We start from the raw sequence: 19,856 nt of genomic DNA, 5'->3' as shown, positions 1-19,856 counted from the left end.
TCTAGTAGACAAACCCATGACTCTAATCTGTGACAACAAGGCAGCTATAAGTATCGCTGACAACCTGGTACTACATGATAGAACAAAGCACATTGAAGTTGACAAGCACTTTATCAGAGAGAAAATCATCACAGGCGAAGTATGCACTCCATACATCAGCTTTGAAAACCAACTAGCAGACATCTTTACAAAAGGGCTAAACCATTCCAGACACCAAGGTCTCTGTGACAAGTTGGGCATGATTGATATCTATGCTTCAACTTGAGGGGGAGAGTTGGCAGGTGTATTATATGTACTGTACGCAGGTTTAGTGCCTGTAGGGGTATTTTTGTAATTTTGTAATCCTCTTGTGTTGTACGGCCAGTATAGTATAAATACAAATGCTTCACTCGCATGAAGCAGTTCTTTTGAGACCTTAAGTCTGCAGCCTCTTCTTTCTTCTTCTTCTTCTTCTTCTTCTTCCTTCCTTTCTTCTTCTTCTTCTACTACTCAACAACATTGAACCTAATCACATTAAAATCCCCTCCTACACACCATGGCCCCTCCCACAAACCTCTAATATCTTCCAGTTCCTCCCACAACTCCTTCCTTTGTTTGTAACCATTGGGGCCATAAACATTGGTAAGGACCCATTCAAACCCATCTGACACCTGCCTAAATTTGACAGAAATTGAGAACCTTCCCACTAATTTTTCCACTCCCTCCACTACTTCATCCTTCCACAAAGTAACTAACCCTCCAGATGAGCCCCGGGAGCAGCTCATAGCCCAGCTTAGTCCATTCACTCTCCACACACTCCTATCCCACCTTTTGTCAAATGTCATAAGTTCAGATTCCTGAATCGAACCGGTCGGGTCAGAATGTGTGGTGAGTAACTCGAGCTTGGACCTGAATCGAACCCCCCCTGATCTGACCGGGTTTCTCCTTTGACCAAATCGGCATAGGACAAACCTGTTGTAAAGTTGTTTTTATTTTCAAAAAAATTTGAAAACTTTTCCAAAAATGCCTTCTACTTTTGGCATTCAACTTTTCAGCTTCCAGATTTGAAGAAAACTTCACTCCAGCAGCTGCTACATGTCCAAACTTCCTTTGCTCAGTCAGCCAACTGTAACCCATCTACCCACGTCATCATCTCCCTCAAGCTTCGACCTCCCCATCCACTGCAACGTTTCAACTTCCGAATTCACCCAGACCTTATACCAGTGACCTTCTGCACATAGTTGTAATACGCTTGGAACTTCCTCAGGCTTCATTCCAGCAACTCTCAAATGAACTGCTCTCAGATCTGTAGTCTTGTACGACAGGAGAACACCACCCATCGCCCGCACCAGTTTATCCAGGGTTAATTTTTGCCAGAGATGAAAAGGTAGTCCCAGCAGCTTCGTTTGAAGCTACCATCTACAGCGGCAACCTCATTTGAAAGGGGACACCAATTTTCAATTCTTACGGGTCCTTCACTCGTTTCCAGCATGGTGAAGTACATCGACACCTCCCCCACATCAAGGACTGCTTTTCTATCATTGAATGGAATTAGGATGACCGTCTGGTTTAACCCAAGCTTCACCGTCACCTCCTCTAACAGCCCCTTCCAGTCCTTCACCTCCTCCTTCGCAGATAAAATGAGTTTCTTCTCCCAAGCTCCCTTCTCCCCAGCCAAAGCAATTTTTGGTTCTGGTATTGTAAATTCCACTGTTTGCTTTCCTTGGTTTTCCACTGTCTTCTAAGCCCAACCCCTCCAGTCTCTTTCTTCTTTCTGTCATCTCTTCTTTCTTACTCTGTCCGCCAACTACTCTCTCTGCCTGAACCTTCACTGCCCCTGATCCCTTACTGACTAATCTCCTGTGTAGAGCATTAGCCACCACTGACCATCCCTGCTGCCGAGCACCTTCAGGGATAACTATTGTTTGCCTTTTCCTTTTGCTGAACTTTTCTTCCAAAGTAACAAACCATCCTCTGTTGTTCCTTCTTCTCTCTACTACATATTCTCTCCTTACCTGCTTGAGTGTACCTTTCCACACTTCACTCCAGCTCACCTGGGCAGCTCCATCTACAAAACTTTGAAACCAAGGAAAAGTATCTCCCACTAACAGAACCGTTCCTCTCTTTCCTTCTCTAATCTTAATCATAAAGTCCTTTTGGTAGAATATCTCCTCCAGCAATATTTCTTTTCTTTCTATTCTCAAAGCTTCTCTCCACTTACCGGCTGGTGAGAACCCTTCGTGTCCTTCAAACTCCATAGCCTAAAACAATGTTTTAGCTCTGGAATCAATCTTCACAGTCCAAAAGTCAAGTAGAACATCTGAAAAACCTCTCCATCATAAAAAATTCATTGGCACAACATTTCAATGATTCTTTCGTTTCCATGCTTCTTGACGTCCAAAGGTTCTTGCAATTTGTCTATTATTCTATTCATTCCAAAGTATTCATAATTTCAATTTCAACATCTCATGGTCCGTGTTTTGATCAAGTACATTATCGCTTCAACTTCAACAGTTTTCATGTAGGATTTTTATACCTGCTTAAAGACAATTTTCCCTGCACCAATCCCTAATGACATGCCAATAGCAATATCAAAACAAATCTAAATAGAAAAGGGGAAGCAAACCAAAACTAAAATTATATTCATAACTACAATACGCATGAAAAAAACACAAGATACAGTCTTTCTGTGGTTGGTATGGAGAAAGCATTATGACTTCATTATACCATTGGAATGGACAAGTAGACAATAACCACTGATTCGATGAAAAAACAAATAGTTCAGAATATGAAAATTTCCTAGAACTATATATTTCTCATGTAAGAATCACCAAAATCAGCAACCATTTCCAAGTGTCAAGTTAAGCCAAGAGAATATAAACAATTACTTACTGAATATTCACAAAAATATCATCTTCTACAGGATCTCCAACACCATGGTCAAATGATGGTACATAAACTGATCCCTAAGTCAACAATTGAACATTAGGTACAATATATAACAAGGTGCACCAAACTGATCCATGGTCAACAACTGTCCCAGCATCAGATGCAATTACTAAAAAAACCATGCATAGAAAATAGGTTTTAGAAATAAGCTAAAACGTCCAAGATTATTCAATTTTCAGAAAGACCATAAAAATAAGGCATGTTAGCAGCAAAATTACCCGACTCCTCAAAGCCTTGAGGCATGCTAGTAAACGTGCTGGGTCAAAAGTCCATGGAGCTGAAATTATTTATAAAGGATCAATGCATTTTATTGTTCCTAAGGTAACTAGACTGTGGTGACTAAATAACAAAATTTTTTACCTCCCCTCCTTGCATGAGCTTCCTCTGGATCCTGACAATGAATAAAGAAAAGAAAAGATGATTAATGATCCAGTAGAGTTATATCTCTGGTACCAAGTTGTTTAATCAATAAAGTAAGTTCAGCGATTAAACGAGGAAATAAAGTAGAAGAAAGAGAAGAAAAGGGAGCAGTTTGAGAGAGAAGGAAAAACATTGGAGCATCCCCCACTATTTGAAATATATGATCACTTTAAGTTACAGAGAAATTACCAGAATACCCCTGGTCAAGTGGTCATACAATACAGCATAAATAATGTATAAACTAGACAAATAAATGAATAATAAATGTGTTGAATTCCTTCTAACACATACAAACTAAAAAAGCTACCTCCATTGCATCCAGCTGGTGACGATAAAGATGGAACCCATCCATGGGAAGAACTATAGCAACATCTTGAGGCTTAACTTGGGAATCCATTGAAGGAGCTTTTCGGGGCCATCGCATGTTTACCCGACGAACTACTTCCAATGCCAGAGTGGTCTTTCCAGCACCAGGTGAACCAGCTAAACCCACAATAAATCTGCAAGGCAGAACATGCAAACCATTTAGTGTTAACAAATCATGTGAAACACTACATGCAATTAAAGGGAAGAGGAACAAATCCCTGCAGTCCAAGCAGTGCCAAAGAGAGTAAAGGATTTGAACCATTGGTAGACAAGTAGTAGAACTAGTACTAGAACAAAAGTTGACACTCCATGAAATAGTAGACAAGTTTATATATCCTCTACCCACCAGAAGTTGGGATAAGAATTAATTTTTTATATATTGGGATAAGGCTTCATTGAGTTGAGAATTATGTGCAAGATAACTGCAGACTTTATAAGGGCTTATTAGGACCTTGTATTAGTCAACTCAGCTAAGGTCCCAGTATCCAAGTGAGTCATCAGATTGCCAGAACAAATTCTGTTTTTTCAGTATTATCAAATTCGACATACCTGACACATTTTAGTATCAAAGTCCTTGTTAGTTTTGAACACTTCGGAATTATTAATGAAAAGTTAAGAATAATAAACAAAAGGATTTACTTGTACAGGAAGGACGTGCTAAATTGAACTTTTTCATATTTACCAAAATAAAAAAATGTGCCACCATGACCTATGTTTCCCAAGTACAAAATTGAACTAACTGAAGCAAACTAGTAGCACACTGGCACAGAAAACATTCTTCATGATCTGGATGGTGTCCAAGGGCTGCTGATGAGTCTGAGGGCTGCTACAGTCGATGGCCTATAAGTCCGAACTGTAGAGGAAGAAGCACGTCAGAGGCCCCGGGTGTTACCCCAGGGGCGGAGACTCTGACGGTCAAGTTAGCAAGGGCATAACAAGGAGGGCAGACGAGGCCTGAGTAAAGTAGCTCAGATGAGGTCACCAGGAAGCTAGAGAGCTGAGAGCAATAAATTCCAAGATGCCTTACCTCATGGTGATGCCACCTATTTATACTTGAACCAGCCTGGAGTTAGTTACGAACAGATAGTCAGGATGCAACCTACCCTATGCCGCGAGTCACCATCTGAGGGTGCCACATATGCGCGTGCCATTGGGCCTGCCATGTGTGCCTACATCATTTGCCCCCCACTCTCAAGGTCATGGTGGTCTGTTGGGGTGACCCCGGCTTCAGCCAAAGAGAGTGCATCATCCACTGGGAGGCGTAAAGTGGTTTGTATCGACGAGGACCTCGACTTCGGCTTCGGCTTCGGCTTAGCCAGGGAGACCCTTGTCTTTAAGCGCGGAGGCATTGGCTTCAGCCTTGGAGACATCGGAGATAGCTTTACTCAGAAGTGGGGAGACGTCAGCTCTGCCTTTGACTCAACTAAGTATAACGCTAGCTCAGGAGCGTGGAAACGTCAATCTTGACTTCAGAGGGCTTCTCTTGTCTTGGTGGCAGCTACTTTTGCGGGTAGGCCTCAGCCGTGGATTTGGCTCTGAGGGTTTCCCTTAGTCATTTTGATGACAACTGCTTCTTGGGTTTTGCCTCTTGGGAGAGTTGTGGAGGACCGGTTGACTCGCTTTGCATCGTTTCATCTTCCCGAGCCGAGCAACACGTGTCGGGCGTCAGTTTGGACCGTTAAGGCGATCGCTCTATGGCCATTGGATTGGAGATGATCTCAGCCGTCCATTTTCCTTTAAATAGGGCACTTAGTCGAGACAGACTTCACCATTTGCCTTCAAGAGCTTGAACTTTCAAAGACCTCGGCCTTCAACTTCGCTCACCCTTAGACTTTCCAAGACTTCGTCCTTTAGGTAAAACACTTCAACCAGTAGCCATGTCTTATTCAGACTTTGGTCCCGAGTGCTATGACCTCCTTGACTCCTCGGGAGCGAACTTGTCCCGTGACACCACTCCGACTAGTAGTAACGAAAGCTACCCTAGCGAGTCTAAGGGCCCTACTCCAAGGCCTGGGATCCACGTACTGAGGGAGAGGACTGCCTCTGTAGGCACCGAGTGCAACCGACGGGCGATGATTCTCCCTGGGAGAGTGCTGGACTGACAAGGCCGAGAGATGCCGAGGGCGCTTTGGACAGTGGCCGAGTACGTGGCCCAGGGGGTAGTTGTGAAGCATCTTGCACGTTCCGAACTGGATAGCATTCTTAGAATAGAGAAATTGAAGGCTCTTGCTAAGAAATACCATATACCGAAGAACTTTAGGTTTCCATATACCTAAGAAACACCGGTGATCGGCCGTGGCTACCAGAGGAGGGCAAGATCCATGTCCATCAGCATTACCTTGAGTTCGGCCTTAGGTTTCCACTTCCTCCCCTCATCCCCGAGCTACTGAAGTGGTACAACATCACCTTAAGCTAGCTGACCCCCAACGCCATCAAAACCATAATCGCTGTATTGGTGAGTGATGGCTCGGCTCCGAGGTGTCAAGCTAACTGAGAAAATCTTCCATGGGATACTCGTGCCGAGGCCACACCCCAACGAGACAAGAATATATTATTTCCAAGCCCACCATGGTAGAGTAGTCGACAACCCATCATCTGTGCATAACTAGAAGAAGTACTTCTTCGCATCTTACCCCGAGGGTTGGTCGTTCATGTAAGACTAGGGGAGGTTGAACCTGGTAGTCAAGAGGGCATCCCCTATCTTTGGGACGAGGAGGCCGAGGTCATTACCCGTATCCGGGTGTTGGGATAGATCCGGGACAAGCCCTTGGTGGAGGAGGAAGCAGCTCTAGTGCTGGCTGGTCTCAGCCCTGCTCGCCTTGGTAGAACTCCTGTTGTCGGCTTAACACGTTGGTTTACTTTCTTACACACAAGTACTGATCATGGTTGCTCTTTTTGTAGAAATGCCTCTCAACGCTAAAGAAATGCTTCTGGAGAAGGCCAAGTCACTGATGAGGACACCAGGTGACGATCTATCATAGAGACAGGTGCCAAGGTGCTAGCTGAGAGGACACCTCGGCCACCGGTGCCTATTGGTGTTAGTGCAGACCGAGGGAAGCGGCGGGTCAAGGGAGATCGGCATAGAAAGACTGGCCAAAAGAGGCCAGCTGACCCACCTCAGCCCCCAATGGGCAAGAGGTTGGCCACCAAGGACCGCCCAGCCGAGGGCGGTAATAAAGGCGGAAGCACGCCAAGAGGGTGCTTCATCGAGGGTGTTGTTGCAGGGACTTGGCCTTCGGGGCCTCATGCGTCGTCCAAGCTGTGGGGCTATGCGCAGCTGGTTGCACGGTGCATGTTCCGACCCTAGTGGAATGTGAGGGACAAAGACTCCATGAACAAGAAAGGGGTCGGTCGTGCCCTGGTTACTAGGATGATCCCTCAGGGAGATCGTCCCGCTATGACAAACATGAGGCTACAGGATGTTCGAGACATTACTATGGATCATCTGGTCGAGGTATGTTGCTTTTTTGCCTTGTCCTTTACCAAAATTTGCTTTTTTGGTTCTATATTGCTGACGAAGGCATTTTTGTTGCAATTGTCCCACTATGCCGTCAGCCTGTGTAACAAGATGGAGGTTCTTCTAGCACAACTAAAGACTTTTGAGGAGAAAAGGGAGCAACTCGAGGTTCAGGTTTCCGAGGCAGAGAGCGGTGGGGAGGCAATTGTCTCGACCATGCACGAAGAGAGGGACCTGAGGAAGGTCCTCGATGATGAGCTCACGGCCGAGAAGGCCCTCACAACCAAGCTAAAGAACTTGCTGAAGAAGGCCGATGAAACTCTGAAGGCGTCGGAGGTGAGGAGGGTTCAGCTCGAAGAGGAGCTTGAGGCTGCAAATAAACAGGCAACAGAGGCCGTGGAGATCTGGAAGATGACGGCCGAGTACTCCCATGCGCTAACTTCGGGGCAGCGTTATACCTTGAGGGCATTGAGGACACAAAGACCCAAGTGCTGCAATTGATGCTTGATTTCCCTATCGGCAAGTTGGGGCTCTTCCCCGAGGCCCCTACGCCGGCCGAGGTTCCCGCGCCTGCCAACAATGTCAAGGAAGCCGCCTAAGTTGCACTTTCTTCTCCTTGCTTTTTTCTTTTTGTTTATACTTTTTGTAAGAGGCTAGGCCTCCCCCATTCGAGGCCAATTTTTTGTAAAGCTAAAAGATGATAATTTGAATGAAATACACTTTTTGCATCACTTATGTCGTTTTTGTACTTGCATTTTTTTTTCTCGTAGGGGCCGATGCCCCCTTCCAAGAGGCTACAAGTAGAAAAGAAGTCAATAGAAGTGGCTTATCACTTAGACATTTGCTTAGGAAACTAAGTTAAGGGAGTTTAGCCGAGGTCGAGCTATGCCGCCAAGGGCTTCAGGCCCCCTTCCTTAGCAGGAAGGAAAGGGAGGCAAATGCCTAAGCTCTCCTGGCTTTTTTCTCCACTCCATCAAAAATTGCTAGGACGAGGCTGAACTATGTTGCCAAGGGCTCGAGGCCCCTTTCCTTAGCAGGAAGGAAAGGGAGGCGAAAGCCTTAACCTTTTTAGTTTGTCCTCTATCCCTATTGAGGTAGCTAAGCCAAAGCCGCGTTGTGTCGCCGAGGTGTCAAGGCGAGGAGCATGCCTTAGCTGGCCTGGCTTGGCTTTCCTTAGAGATTCTGGGGTGTGAGCCTTCTAGCGGACGAGGCTATGGAGACATGCCTGGCCAAGGTCACAGTGCACTTCTTGTTTTGGCGAAGTACTTAGTTTATTTTTACTGTGTTTGTTCATGGTGGGCTGAAGTCTTTGGTCGATGCCATAGCTGAGGTCTCTGCCCTTCCTAGCCTTAACGAGAAAGTCAAGTAGGTGTATGGCTCACTGGGAGTCGTGTGCCATGGGTGTCGTCCAGTCCGAGCGTATAACCTTTGGAGGAGTTTGTGTGCTTCGGTTGTCGCACAACTAAGGGGTCCTGGTAGTTATGCAAACGTATACACTAAAATTGAAGCCGAGGGGGAGGAACTTTGCACTTTTTTCATTGATCAACCTTCAAAGATTACATTCATTGATAATACATCTGAAGACTTTCTGAATTCCAAGTCCGAGGAACCGGTCTTCCATTCAAATATTTGAGCCAAAAGGTGTTGGGGCCAACGGCCTGCTTTATTCTGTAGGGACCTTCACCCGAGAGTTGTAGTAGTGGGCTACCCTCTGCTGATAGGCCGCAACCCTAAGTTGAGCCTGCTCTCGAACTCCTTCCATCCAACTTGCTTCTAAGTTCATCATTCTCGGCTTCATTGTATGCTTCGGTTCGAAGCGTCGGCTGGTCGCTGCTGGAATGATAGCCTTGGTGCAATAAGTTAAATTGAATGGGGTCTCTCCCATAGCAGTTCAAGGTGGCATCTGGTAGGCCCATAGGATGTTGTATAGCTCGTCGGCCCAAAGGCCTTTGGCTCTATCAAGTCTAGTCTTTTTAGCCCGTCCAAAATTGTCCTGTCGGTGACCTCGGCTAGGCTATTGATCTGGGGATAGCCTACCAAGGTGTACTACTTCTTGATGTCGAGGTTGGCACACCACTCTCTAAACCTAGCGTCGTCAAATTGCTTCCTGTTGTCAATGACAGGCATGTGGGGAATGCCGAAGCGGCAAATGATGCTCTTCTAGAAGAAGTTCTTAATCATCTTGGTCGTGATAGTGGCCAGGAGCTCGGCTTCGACCCACTTGGTGAAGTAATCATTTGCAACGACAAGGTATTTTCTATTTCCTATGGCTTGAGGGAAGGGGCCGAGGAGATCGATTCCCTGTTTGGCGAAGGACCATGGACTGCTCAGGGCCAAGAGGGTTGTAGCTGGCCGATGGGAAATGTGGAGTGTCTCTGGCATCGGTCGCACTTTTGTACTAACTCGGTTGCATTCTTCTGAACTGTCAACCAAAAGTAACCTTGCCTTAATGCTTTTTGGGCCAAGGCTCCACCTCCGAGAAGGTTGTTGCAGATGCCTTCATGGATCTCTCAAAGCACATACTTGCCCTCCTCCTAACGGAGGCATCGAAGGTAGGGCAAGGTGAAAGATCTTCTGTACAACTTTCCTTCAAGCAAGGTGGAACGGGCTGCCTAATGTCGGACTCATCTAGCTTCATTCCTATTGGTGGGCAGTTGCTCATGTAGCAGATAAGCAATGATGGGGTCCATCCAACATGGCTCGGCTTACACAGGAAGCACCTGGACTTCTTCAATGCTAGGTTGCACTAGCTTCTCAACACGGACAATGCGGCCGAGGGTTGGACCCGAAGTGCTTGCCAACTTGGATAGGGCGTCGGCCCTCATATTCTCGGTCTGTGGGACTTGTAGCATGGCGAAGCGCTGAAAGTGGCGAGCAAGTTCTTGGACTTTGGCCAAGTACTTGGCCATGTTGGGTTCTCTGGCCTCGTACTCGCCATTCACTTGGTTCATAACCAACTGGGAACTGCTGAAAACTTCAATGTGTTGGGCACCGAGGTCTTTGGCAAGCTACAAACCGGCGAGCAGGGCTTCATACTCAGCTTCATTGTTGGATACCAAGAAGACAAATCTCAGCACATACTCTACTTCATTGTCGTTCGGGGTGAGTATGAGGCTTGCTCCACTTCCTTTTGCGTTGGAAGATCCATCCACGAATAGTCTCTAGGACTGTCGAGGTCCTTCTTCAAGGGCTTGGCCTACAGGTTATTTGGTTAGCCGACCCGAGGTCTCAGGTTTGGCGAGGACAGGCTAGAGGGGTTGGCTAGTCAAGACAGTGATACTGTGGGCTTGGAAATACAGCCTGAGTTTCCTAGCCAAGACCACCAAGGTGAAGGCTAGCTTCTCCACCTCAAGGTAATGGGTATCGGCATCACAAAGGACCTTGTTGACATAGTGGATAGGCCTCTGCACTCCACCTTCTCTCACCAAAACAGAACTGACAGCCTCGTCCCCAGCCGAAAGGTACAAGTACAGCATGTCTCCCAAAAGCGGTCGAGTGAGCAGAGGGGGCAAGGCAAGGTAAGACTTCAGCTCGTCAAAGGCATGTTGGCACTCTTCTGTCCACTGGAAGTCCTTTAGATTTTTTATAGCTCGAAAGAAAGGTAGGCAGCGATCGATTGACTTCAACATGGAATAGCTAAGGGCAACCACTCGGCCGGTGAGTCTCTTGATTTCTTTGATCAACCGAGGTGGTTCCATGTCAAGGATAGCCTAAATATTTTCTGGATTAGCCTCAATACCCCGTTGCGTGACAATAAAGCCTAGAAAATTGCTTGAGGTGACGCCAAAGGCACACTTGTTGGGATTGAGCTTCATATTGTACTTCCGCAAAGTGGCAAAGGTCTCGGCTAGGTCCGAGGTGTGTTGATCAGCTTTCAGGCTCTTCATAATCATGTCATCCATGTAAGCTTTGACGTTTCTCCCCATCTGGTGTTTGAAAACCTTGTTCACAAGCTGCTAGTAAGTGGCTCCGGCATTCTTGAGGCCGAAGGGCATGACTTTGTAGCAGTAGATGCCCTGCTCTGTGATGAATGAGGTCTTCTCCTTGTCCTCGGGGTGCATCTTTATCTCATTGTATACGTAGAAGGCATCCATGAAGTTGAGTAGCTCGTACCCTGTGGTGGAGTCAACAAGGTGGCCGATCCTCGGCAAAGGAAAGTTGTCCTTGGGGCAGGCTTGGTTGAGGTCTGTGAAGTCAATACAGATCTGCCATTTCCCATTAGCCTTCTTCACCATAACCACATTAGACAACCAGGTAGGGTAGTGTCCTCTCAAATGAAGTCGGCCTTGTCAACTTCCTCTTCGATGGCTTTCCAACGTTCCAGTGCAAAGTTCCTCTTTTTCTCCCAAACTGGCCTAGAGCTCTTGTCCACGCTCAACCTGTGAGTAATGACCAAAGGGTCAATTCTGGGCATGTCAGCGGCAGACCAAGCAAAGATGTCAACATTAGTTTTGAGGAAACTTACCAGCTCAGAAAGGCTATTTGGGGGAAGGTTGGACCCGATGTGTACCGTCTTCTCGGGCCCATCCTCGTTTAGGGGTACCGACACGAGGTCCTCAGTCGGTTGGCCTTAGCTCGCTGGTTCGTCCCTGAGGTTGAGGCCCTCCAACGGTAAAGCTTCCTTATTCTTTCCCTTTAGTGTGGCCACATAGCACTGTCGGGCTGCTTGCTGGTTCCCATGAACGACTCTGACGTTGTGCTCGGTGGGAAACTTCATGGCGAGGTGGTAGGAGATGGCTACCTTAAACACGTGAAGAGACAACCTCTCGATTATGGCATTGTAGGGGGACCCAATCCTCACAACCAACGACCAAGAGCTCAATCATCCTTGTCACATGCCGAGGCTCTATCCCTACGGTGAGCGGTATGGTGATCTTTCCTTCCGGTCTGGCAACATTCCCAAAGAAGCCGACAAGTGGCACATCGACCGGATGGAGGCGCATTGGCCCTAGCTTCATCTTCTCGAAAGATTAGTAGAAGCGGATGTCTATTGATAGCCACTATCGACCAATATCCTCTTCACCATATAGTTGGCGATGGTCATCGACACCACCAATGCATCATCATGGGGGACTGACACCCCCTTCAAGTCCTCATCCGTGAAGGTGAGGGCTTCATTCTGCTTTGGCTTCTTGGGAATCGGCCCCTAGATGTTAAGTTGCCTAGCGTAGGCCTTGTGGGCCAAGGCCGAGGCCGAGCCCCCGGTGATGACGTCGATGACTCCAGCAAGTTGTTGCGGCTGCTACTGCTGTTGCGAGGATGAGGCGTTGGTGTCGTCCCTCACGTACTCCTTCAAGTGACCATGGCCGATGAGGGACTCGATCTCATTCTTGAGATCATAATAGTCCTCAGTATCACGGTCGGTGTCGCAGTGGTACTGGCAATATTTTTTAGGGTTACCCCTCTTGGGGTTCCTCTTCATCTTCTCCAACCACTTCATGTACTCCTTTTTCCCTACTTGCATGAGGATTTGCGTTCGGGTGGAGTTGAGTGGTGTGCACTTGTTGTAGGTTAAGGCCAGCGGCTTCTTGTTGCCATCTTTGTTATTGTTGTTGTTGTTGTTGTTGTTGTCGCGGCCATCTCCATTCTTCCTCTTCTTCTTTGACCCTCCGCGATGTACTTCTAAGCCTTCTTTAGGAATTTTGCCTTTGTCTTGGGCGGTGTCTTGGCAACGGAGCCCTTAAGGGCCGACCCTGACAGGAGGTCGTTGATTGTTGCATGCATGGAGACCATGGTATTGAGGTCTTAGACCTCGAGCTCTTCTTTCTTAAAGCGGTCGATGTATGACCGCAAACTCTCGCCTCTCTTCTTTTGAACGGACATTAGTGAAACAACACTCTCCTAGCACCGTCGGTTTCTAATGAAATGGGCAAGGAAAAGACTTGCGAATTGCTTCCACGAGCTGATAGAGCATGGTGGGAGTCCGGAGAACCATTGGCAGGCTGCCCCGTTGAAAGTCGTCTGGAAATCCTGGCACGTCAAGGCGTCAGAATACCCATAAAGGAGCATGAGCACTCGAAAGCTTTCCAGGTGGTCGTCCAGATCAGAGGTTACGTCCTACAGTTCTAAGGTGGATGCTTTGAAGTGGGTCTCCAAGGCGATGGCGTCGGTGAAGATGTCGATCTTGTTGGTTGTGGGATTCTAGCTTGCAGAGGCATCACCTCGGCCCTCCTTAACCTGCCAAAGTTCGTCTTGCATGGCGCCGATCTACGCCTTGGGGTCAACAATTCTTCAATCAATGGGAGCCTAGGCCTTGTCCTGGTTTTCTCGAACACAAAACAGGTCAGCCCGGTTCCCTCAGTATTCTGATGCGGGCATATCTTGAATCCTTTTGGTCCATTGGTCGTTGAGGATATCCTGAAGGTGGATACTTGAGAGGGAGAGGCACGGCGTCGGCCCCCAACCCTCGAAGTAGAACTGTAGCGGCCCGAGCACCCACCGTCATCCCGGGGGCTCTCTGAAAGAATGGTAGGATCCATCTAATGGACGCCATGAAGGGTGCGGAATGGGTGGGCGAATTTCAAAAATTTTCCTACCTTCTTCCAACTGGGAATCATATTCCCTAAATTTAGAATACAATATTCAATGATTCTACTTGAACCATAATCAAAGCAGATCTGAACCAAAAGGAAACAGAAAGGATTATACCTGATCCGGAGAAACAATATCTCCCAAAGTTGGTGTTCACGCCCAAAGAAGAAACCAAGATCCGCTCCTGCTGAAGATGACACAGCTGTGGATGGAACGGAACCAACAGGGTGCGTCCTACACACTGGATTCTTCGCAAGAATCCTCTGGAAACCTTGAACACCGAATCTTTTGGTCTTTCTAGCAAGACTGTTGTCAAGAACTGATTTCTTGACTTCCTATTGCTGCAAAGATCCAATCTTGCAACAGGGTATGGCGGCTGCTGGAGGAGAAATCCAGGGACGAAGAGGGCTGAACTGTGTCTCTTCTCTCTGGAGTCTGTGAGATATCAAATCTCTATTCGCAGGAAGTATCTCTTGCATACAAACCCTAGTTCGAAATCTGATATTTCTGTTAGGGTTTCTCCTCTTTCTTCTTGATTAAGAAACCTCCTAATTTTTGGGAGTTATCCCAATCCAAATCAGTATTTGGATAGGGGATAATCTTAATCCTATCTACAGATTAAGTTAGCTGACTCCTGATCTTATCAGGAGGTTACCAGATTCAAATCTAATTTGAATTTGGTCTCCTAGAGTGGATAAGGTTAAAGACCCAATCCATTTACTAACATTAATCTCAGATTCGCCCCATGAATAGGTGATCATATCACCCCAGTTCGAAATGGGCTTTTGGCCCATCAAGTGTTCAGTGTTCAATTAATTTCCAATCTGCTGCCTAGTTGGGCTTCTTTGTATGGCGTGGGACCCAAGCATTGATCTACACACCAACCACATGGGTTCGGCCCAGCCTCTATTACAAGGCCCAGCCGAATTCACTAAAAAACTCAGTGACCCCCTTGAGCCCATCACATGGACCCTATGGGCCCAACACTTACATTAAGTGGTCCCTGGGCCAAACCATCTTATAAAAACCCAAGGACTATGGGCAGGTGCAAGATTAGCCCATCAGGTATTATCCTAAATGGTCTTACACTTAACCTCTCAGCCCTTAATGATCAAGCACTGCCCGACAAGAGAAGACCTCTCCCTCGGCTGCAAGGAACAATGTCGCACTCTCTACTCACATGGATCCCGAGAATTAAAACTTTTTGCAAATCTTTTGAAACCGTACATATATATATTAATTTTGCAAAACAAAATTCCAACGATTGAAATCAATTGCCGGCAGTTTGGTTTCCATCAGAGAGAGTGCATTCCCGATCATTATCATTGTACGACAAAGGGGCTGGTCCTATCACTATGATCACTCACTCAGATGAATTCTCAGACTGCCCCAACATGTCCAGGTTTTGACCCCACTAAGGATCTCACTGATTGACACATCAAAGACAGCCCGATCCGACACCTAGTGATGTGTCATAATCGAGTCTAGGGGTTAGGTGTAACTTTCCGGTTTTGCCCATCTGTCACCAAGGTCTAGGGCAATACTGGAAATCTGGTCCGGTTCAAGGGTTCAAGCAATCCCATACTGCATGTGCCTTGGGTCTTACCTTGATGACCGAAACGAGTCATCCCAACACTTGGTGGCATATCAGTATCAGCCTTGGTAGGATAAATCTCCCCAGACTTATCTAATGGCTGTGAACATTTAAAACTAACACAAGTTTCTATAAGTGTCAAGTTTTAGGGTCTCACACAGAATTATACCAAACAACATGAATCAAACATGTACTTTATTTATTTACACTAAATGTCAAAAGTACATCAAAATGGATTGAAGCCAAGGGCATACAAAATTGTCTAACACTCTCCACGCGATAGTTTCTTTCATGGTTCTGGTGGTCATCGCAGGACACAGCAGGGTTTCTTCCATGTTGGCTGGGAAGGCGGGAGGTCCTTGACGGCTGACTACCATGTCGGCTGCTATCGTTGGACCCTGAGGGGTCGACCCTATTGGGTCCGACTGGGTGATAAACCAGCGGAGCTTGGGAAGAGCGTCCACTGTGGCACCCAGGCCCCCAACAGGGCGGCTACCCTGTGGGCGGCCTCCTACTGGTCACCCCACCCCGTCTAGTCTTTGAGTTATGTCGTTGAGCCGGTCAAGGACCATTCGAAATTGGTCCATTGTGATAAGGTTCTAAGCATTTTGCATGTTGTCTTGGTTACCAATCATTGTGTTGGAAGCTTAGTAGTTGAGTTTGGTTTAGTGTTTAGTTTGGGGAAGTCTTAGCAGTTGCTTCCCACAGACAGCGCCAATTGTTGTTGCCTGGAATGGGTCGAGGGCAAGAATGTAAATTCACTTCCGAGACGAGGGTTGGCTGATGAGTCTGAGAGCTGCTAGAACTGATGGCCTATAAGTCCGACCTATAGAGGAAGAAGCATGTCAAAGGCCCCGGGTGTTATCCCAGGGGCAGAGACTCCAACGGTCAAGTTAGCAAGGGCGTAACAAGGAGGGTAGACAAGGCCTAAGTAAGGTTGCTCGGACAAAGTCACCAGGAAGCTAGAGAGCTTAGAGCAATAAATGCCAAGATGCCTTACCCCATGGTGATGCCACCTATTTATACTTGAACCTGCCTGGAGTTAGTTACGAGCAAACGGCCAATATGCAACCTACCTTGTGCTGCATGTCACCATCTGAGGGTGCCGCGTGTGTGCACGCCATTGGGTCTGCCATGTGCGCCTACACCAGTGTCCATGATCCCTCTCTTATATATTCCACGACCATGTCATGTTGTGAAGTGTCACTGGTGCTTTGGGATAAAATGAAATGCTATGATATCCAGACACTTGTACATGGATAATGTATTGTGTTGAATACTTCAATTTTTAGTGCAAATTTCATATCCAATGCAATATCCAGCCATGCCCTTGCTATATCCAGGTAACATAGATGAAATGTGCATGCATCATACCCAAGCTCTCACTTTCTAGTTTTATTTTCAAATAACACAATCCAAACTTGCTACAACATCCACTTCGTGCTCAGCTACCTGAGCATCTAGCACAAGCTTATAGCCTTAAACTAAACTTCATGTAACTAGCTCAAACATCATCAAAACCCACAAAATGAATTTCTATATCATAAAGAACTTGATGATCCATAGCCCTAAAGGCTTTATGATTCTTTTAATGCTCCTGAAAGTGTACTCTTTAATTTAGCATCTCAACTCAACAAACCCTTATCCCATCATATGAGGTCAGCTGCATTAATCCCACTCCACCATTCTGATGTACCCAGTGATATATCCATTTTTAAGTTATAGGCCCTCAACTCATTTATTACTATTCAACCAATACCCACTTTGCATGCCCCTATCTCTTCTAAATTCTTCAATTTGCAGCAGACCACTCCTTATAGGTGTTGTAGATGGTCTTCACAAATGACTAAACCATCTGCTTTTCCTCAATTCTCTCTTGTGCGGAATGTAAGTTTGGACCTTTTTGGAGTCTATATCTTTTTCAAAAAAAAAAAAAAAAACTTTTTGGAATCTACATGGGGAAAGTGGACATACGGTGTTATGGACATATGAGCCCAAATATAATTTAATGTATTTGGGTAAATGCCTCCTGATAGCAAAAGAAGCCCAAGACTTGTAAGTTACAATGAATGGTCATAAATTTTGTAGAAAAGCAATTCTCAGATGTGCAGATAAAACAAAATTTTTGATACAAGAAGAACAAAGATGCTAGAACTTACTTTGAATTTGGATTTGAAGCCACTGCCGCTGTAGGAAGAAGTTGTTCAGCTAAAGAATCATATACCTCATCAATAGAACTGTAGAGAACCAGAGATCACAATTATGCACAGATACAAGAACATAAACAACCTAAATAGAAACATAAATAAGATGATAGGATCGAGAAGCTTCTAGAGCAGAATAAAGGATCTAATGGGAACTCTATGTTCATATACATTATACAGTTCCGTTATCAGTTAAAAGCTATGCATTCTGGCATTCAAATTGTTATTGAAATTCTTTGCGGGCAAACTTCAGATTATAAATCTAGGGGATTGATTTGGGTAGACCCACTTTATGATAAAACGGACATATCCCTAGCTAATGAGAAAATGTACCCCTGTTTCTAAACAAGTTACTATGCAGGAGACATGACCCATTTATCAGAAAGGAAATGTTCCCAAAACACGCATTGCTCCATTTTTCAATATCTTCCTTTTCCTACCGATACATCTAGTTATGTCATTCAGAAAGTCTCTCTAAATAACACAAGAATCTTCCGCATGGCAACAAGGTTTGGGGCCAAAAATGGTCCCCTGTAGTCACTCCACTCACTAATCATGAAATGAATTTGAAAAAAGCCCTTGCAGTGTTTCCAAAATAAGCCACTTCACCGCAGACAGTGTTTAAATGAAAGGGGAAAAACATTGAATGTTAAAAATAGCAAGAGGAAAATGCAAACACAAAGATGGTGAATGAAAAAAGCACAATGATATAAGGCTTTGGCTGAGTTGGAGGAGGATTCCTCCACATTCATAACATTCCTTGGACCTTAACTATTTTACATTTTCATCCTCTTTGTGTTTCTGCTTGTGTTCAAGTTCCATTTTTTTTCTATTGTCAGCATCAGGAGCCTTTTTTTCCCTTTTCTTCTTTCCTTTGTTTTCAAGTTGAATCAACTTAACAAAAAGAAAAAATAAGGCAGAAGAAACATATACAAGTGAGGGTTTCCATTTATGGTACACAAGCATGTCTTCTCACAGAAAAAGGAGGAAAGAAAAGGACAGCAAAATAAAAAGAACAAAGTGACAATTTGGGAAGTGTCAGCAGTCTTCATATGCATTAGTGGTCCTTGAATAACGAATGGAGGAGGAGTTTTGAAAATTGAACCACTACAAAAATAAAATAAAATAGAGCCATGTCTTCTTTGGGTTTTTAGGTATGCCTAGGGTCAAGTCTACACTTGGGTCCTCTAGCAATGCTTGAATTGGTATAGATGTGTAAAGGACATTGTTAGAGTGAGCCGAATAGGGGTAGTTTAGTAATCTCATGTCAGTTAAGTACTTTGCTTATGTGGCTGTTTTATTAGAGTACTCTACCCCACACTTAAGTGAGGGCAGTTTAGTTTTCGTAAGTGTAATTAGAACCTAATAAAAATTAGGGGGTCGACTGAATGGGAGACTAATCAGTTTCGACTAAACCCTCCTGTTCTCTCTTTCTCTTGTCTTCTTCCTCATCTTCTTCTTCCTTCTTCACTGGTTCGGGTTACTGCAGCTGCTCCAAAACATGGTATCAGAGCGAGGTTTCTGACCTGCTTCTGCTTGTAAAGCATCTCAGCTGTGTTCATGACACCTTCCCCTTCGTTTCTGGTAGCTAATGGAGAGAGCTGGTTCGCCCTAGGTTTGAGACATCACAGCTCGTTGCTCTCTGCTGCGCACAGTTTTCTTCATCAAAGAAGGTGATTTCAGCAGTGAATGGTTGGCTGATACTCTAAGGAAGGTTGGTTATTTAGTCATTTGTGTTGCTGGTATTTCTGGGTAGGAACCCTTCAAGAATCAGTTAGTACAGATTAGAACCTAGAGAACTAGGTTCATTGTTGCCCTAGGAAGGGCTGTGTGTGCAGTAGCCGAATGGTGTAGTGCTGCTGTGAGTTGTTGAGTGGTGTTAGGGCTGCTGTAGGTGGCCGAGTGGTGTAAGGTGGAATGCAGTGACCTTGCCAAGCTCCTTGTGGTTGTGTAATGCCCTCTTAGGTGTGTTAAGTCTGAACTGGGTGTAGCAGTTTGACTGTGTTGTGGTGCTTGTGATGCACAATTTTTTTTATTGAGTGGTTGTAAGAGGGCCTACTGTTGTGTTGTGGTGCTTGTGATGCTTATGTGGGTCGTAGGTGTGTGAAGTCAGCAATAGTGTGAAGAAGAACAAGTGTGTGCTCCCACTGTTGTGTTTAGGAGATGCAATAGGTGCTGAAGTATCAAACTGTGAATAACATCAATCAGCTTGTAGCTGAGAAGTAAGGTTAGAGGCAACTGTGAAGGAGTACAATGGCAGCAATAGGAGATGGCTACAATGATCAGAAACCTAATGTGGTAATTTCCTCCGACTACCTAGGGGTACAAATGACCTCAATTAAGCTGAATGGGGAGA

At 45.6% G+C, this 19,856-nt stretch overlaps 1 protein-coding gene across 1 annotated transcript in view; it reads right to left on the bottom strand.

The window, feature by feature from the left end:
- Window positions 1-19,856, bottom strand: part of LOC148879017 (P-loop containing nucleoside triphosphate hydrolases superfamily protein) — a 68,969-nt gene that overhangs the window by 26,965 nt on the left and 22,148 nt on the right. Inside the window, exons 4-8 of the mRNA XM_088960385.1 lie at window positions 17,456-17,533; window positions 3,656-3,848; window positions 3,289-3,319; window positions 3,147-3,205; window positions 2,872-2,945 (exon numbers count right to left, since the gene is read on the bottom strand). Coding sequence (XP_088816511.1) covers window positions 2,872-2,945; window positions 3,147-3,205; window positions 3,289-3,319; window positions 3,656-3,848; window positions 17,456-17,533 — 435 coding nt within the window. The remainder of the gene's footprint in view (window positions 1-2,871; window positions 2,946-3,146; window positions 3,206-3,288; window positions 3,320-3,655; window positions 3,849-17,455; window positions 17,534-19,856) is intronic.

Source organism: Nelumbo lutea, chromosome 1, assembly GCF_056320005.1.
Source record: "Nelumbo lutea isolate HS-2025 chromosome 1, American lotus-T2T, whole genome shotgun sequence".
NCBI lineage: Eukaryota > Viridiplantae > Streptophyta > Magnoliopsida > Proteales > Nelumbonaceae > Nelumbo > Nelumbo lutea.
Note: the sequence above shows the minus strand (reverse complement) of the source record. Positions and strands in the feature narration are given on the sequence as shown.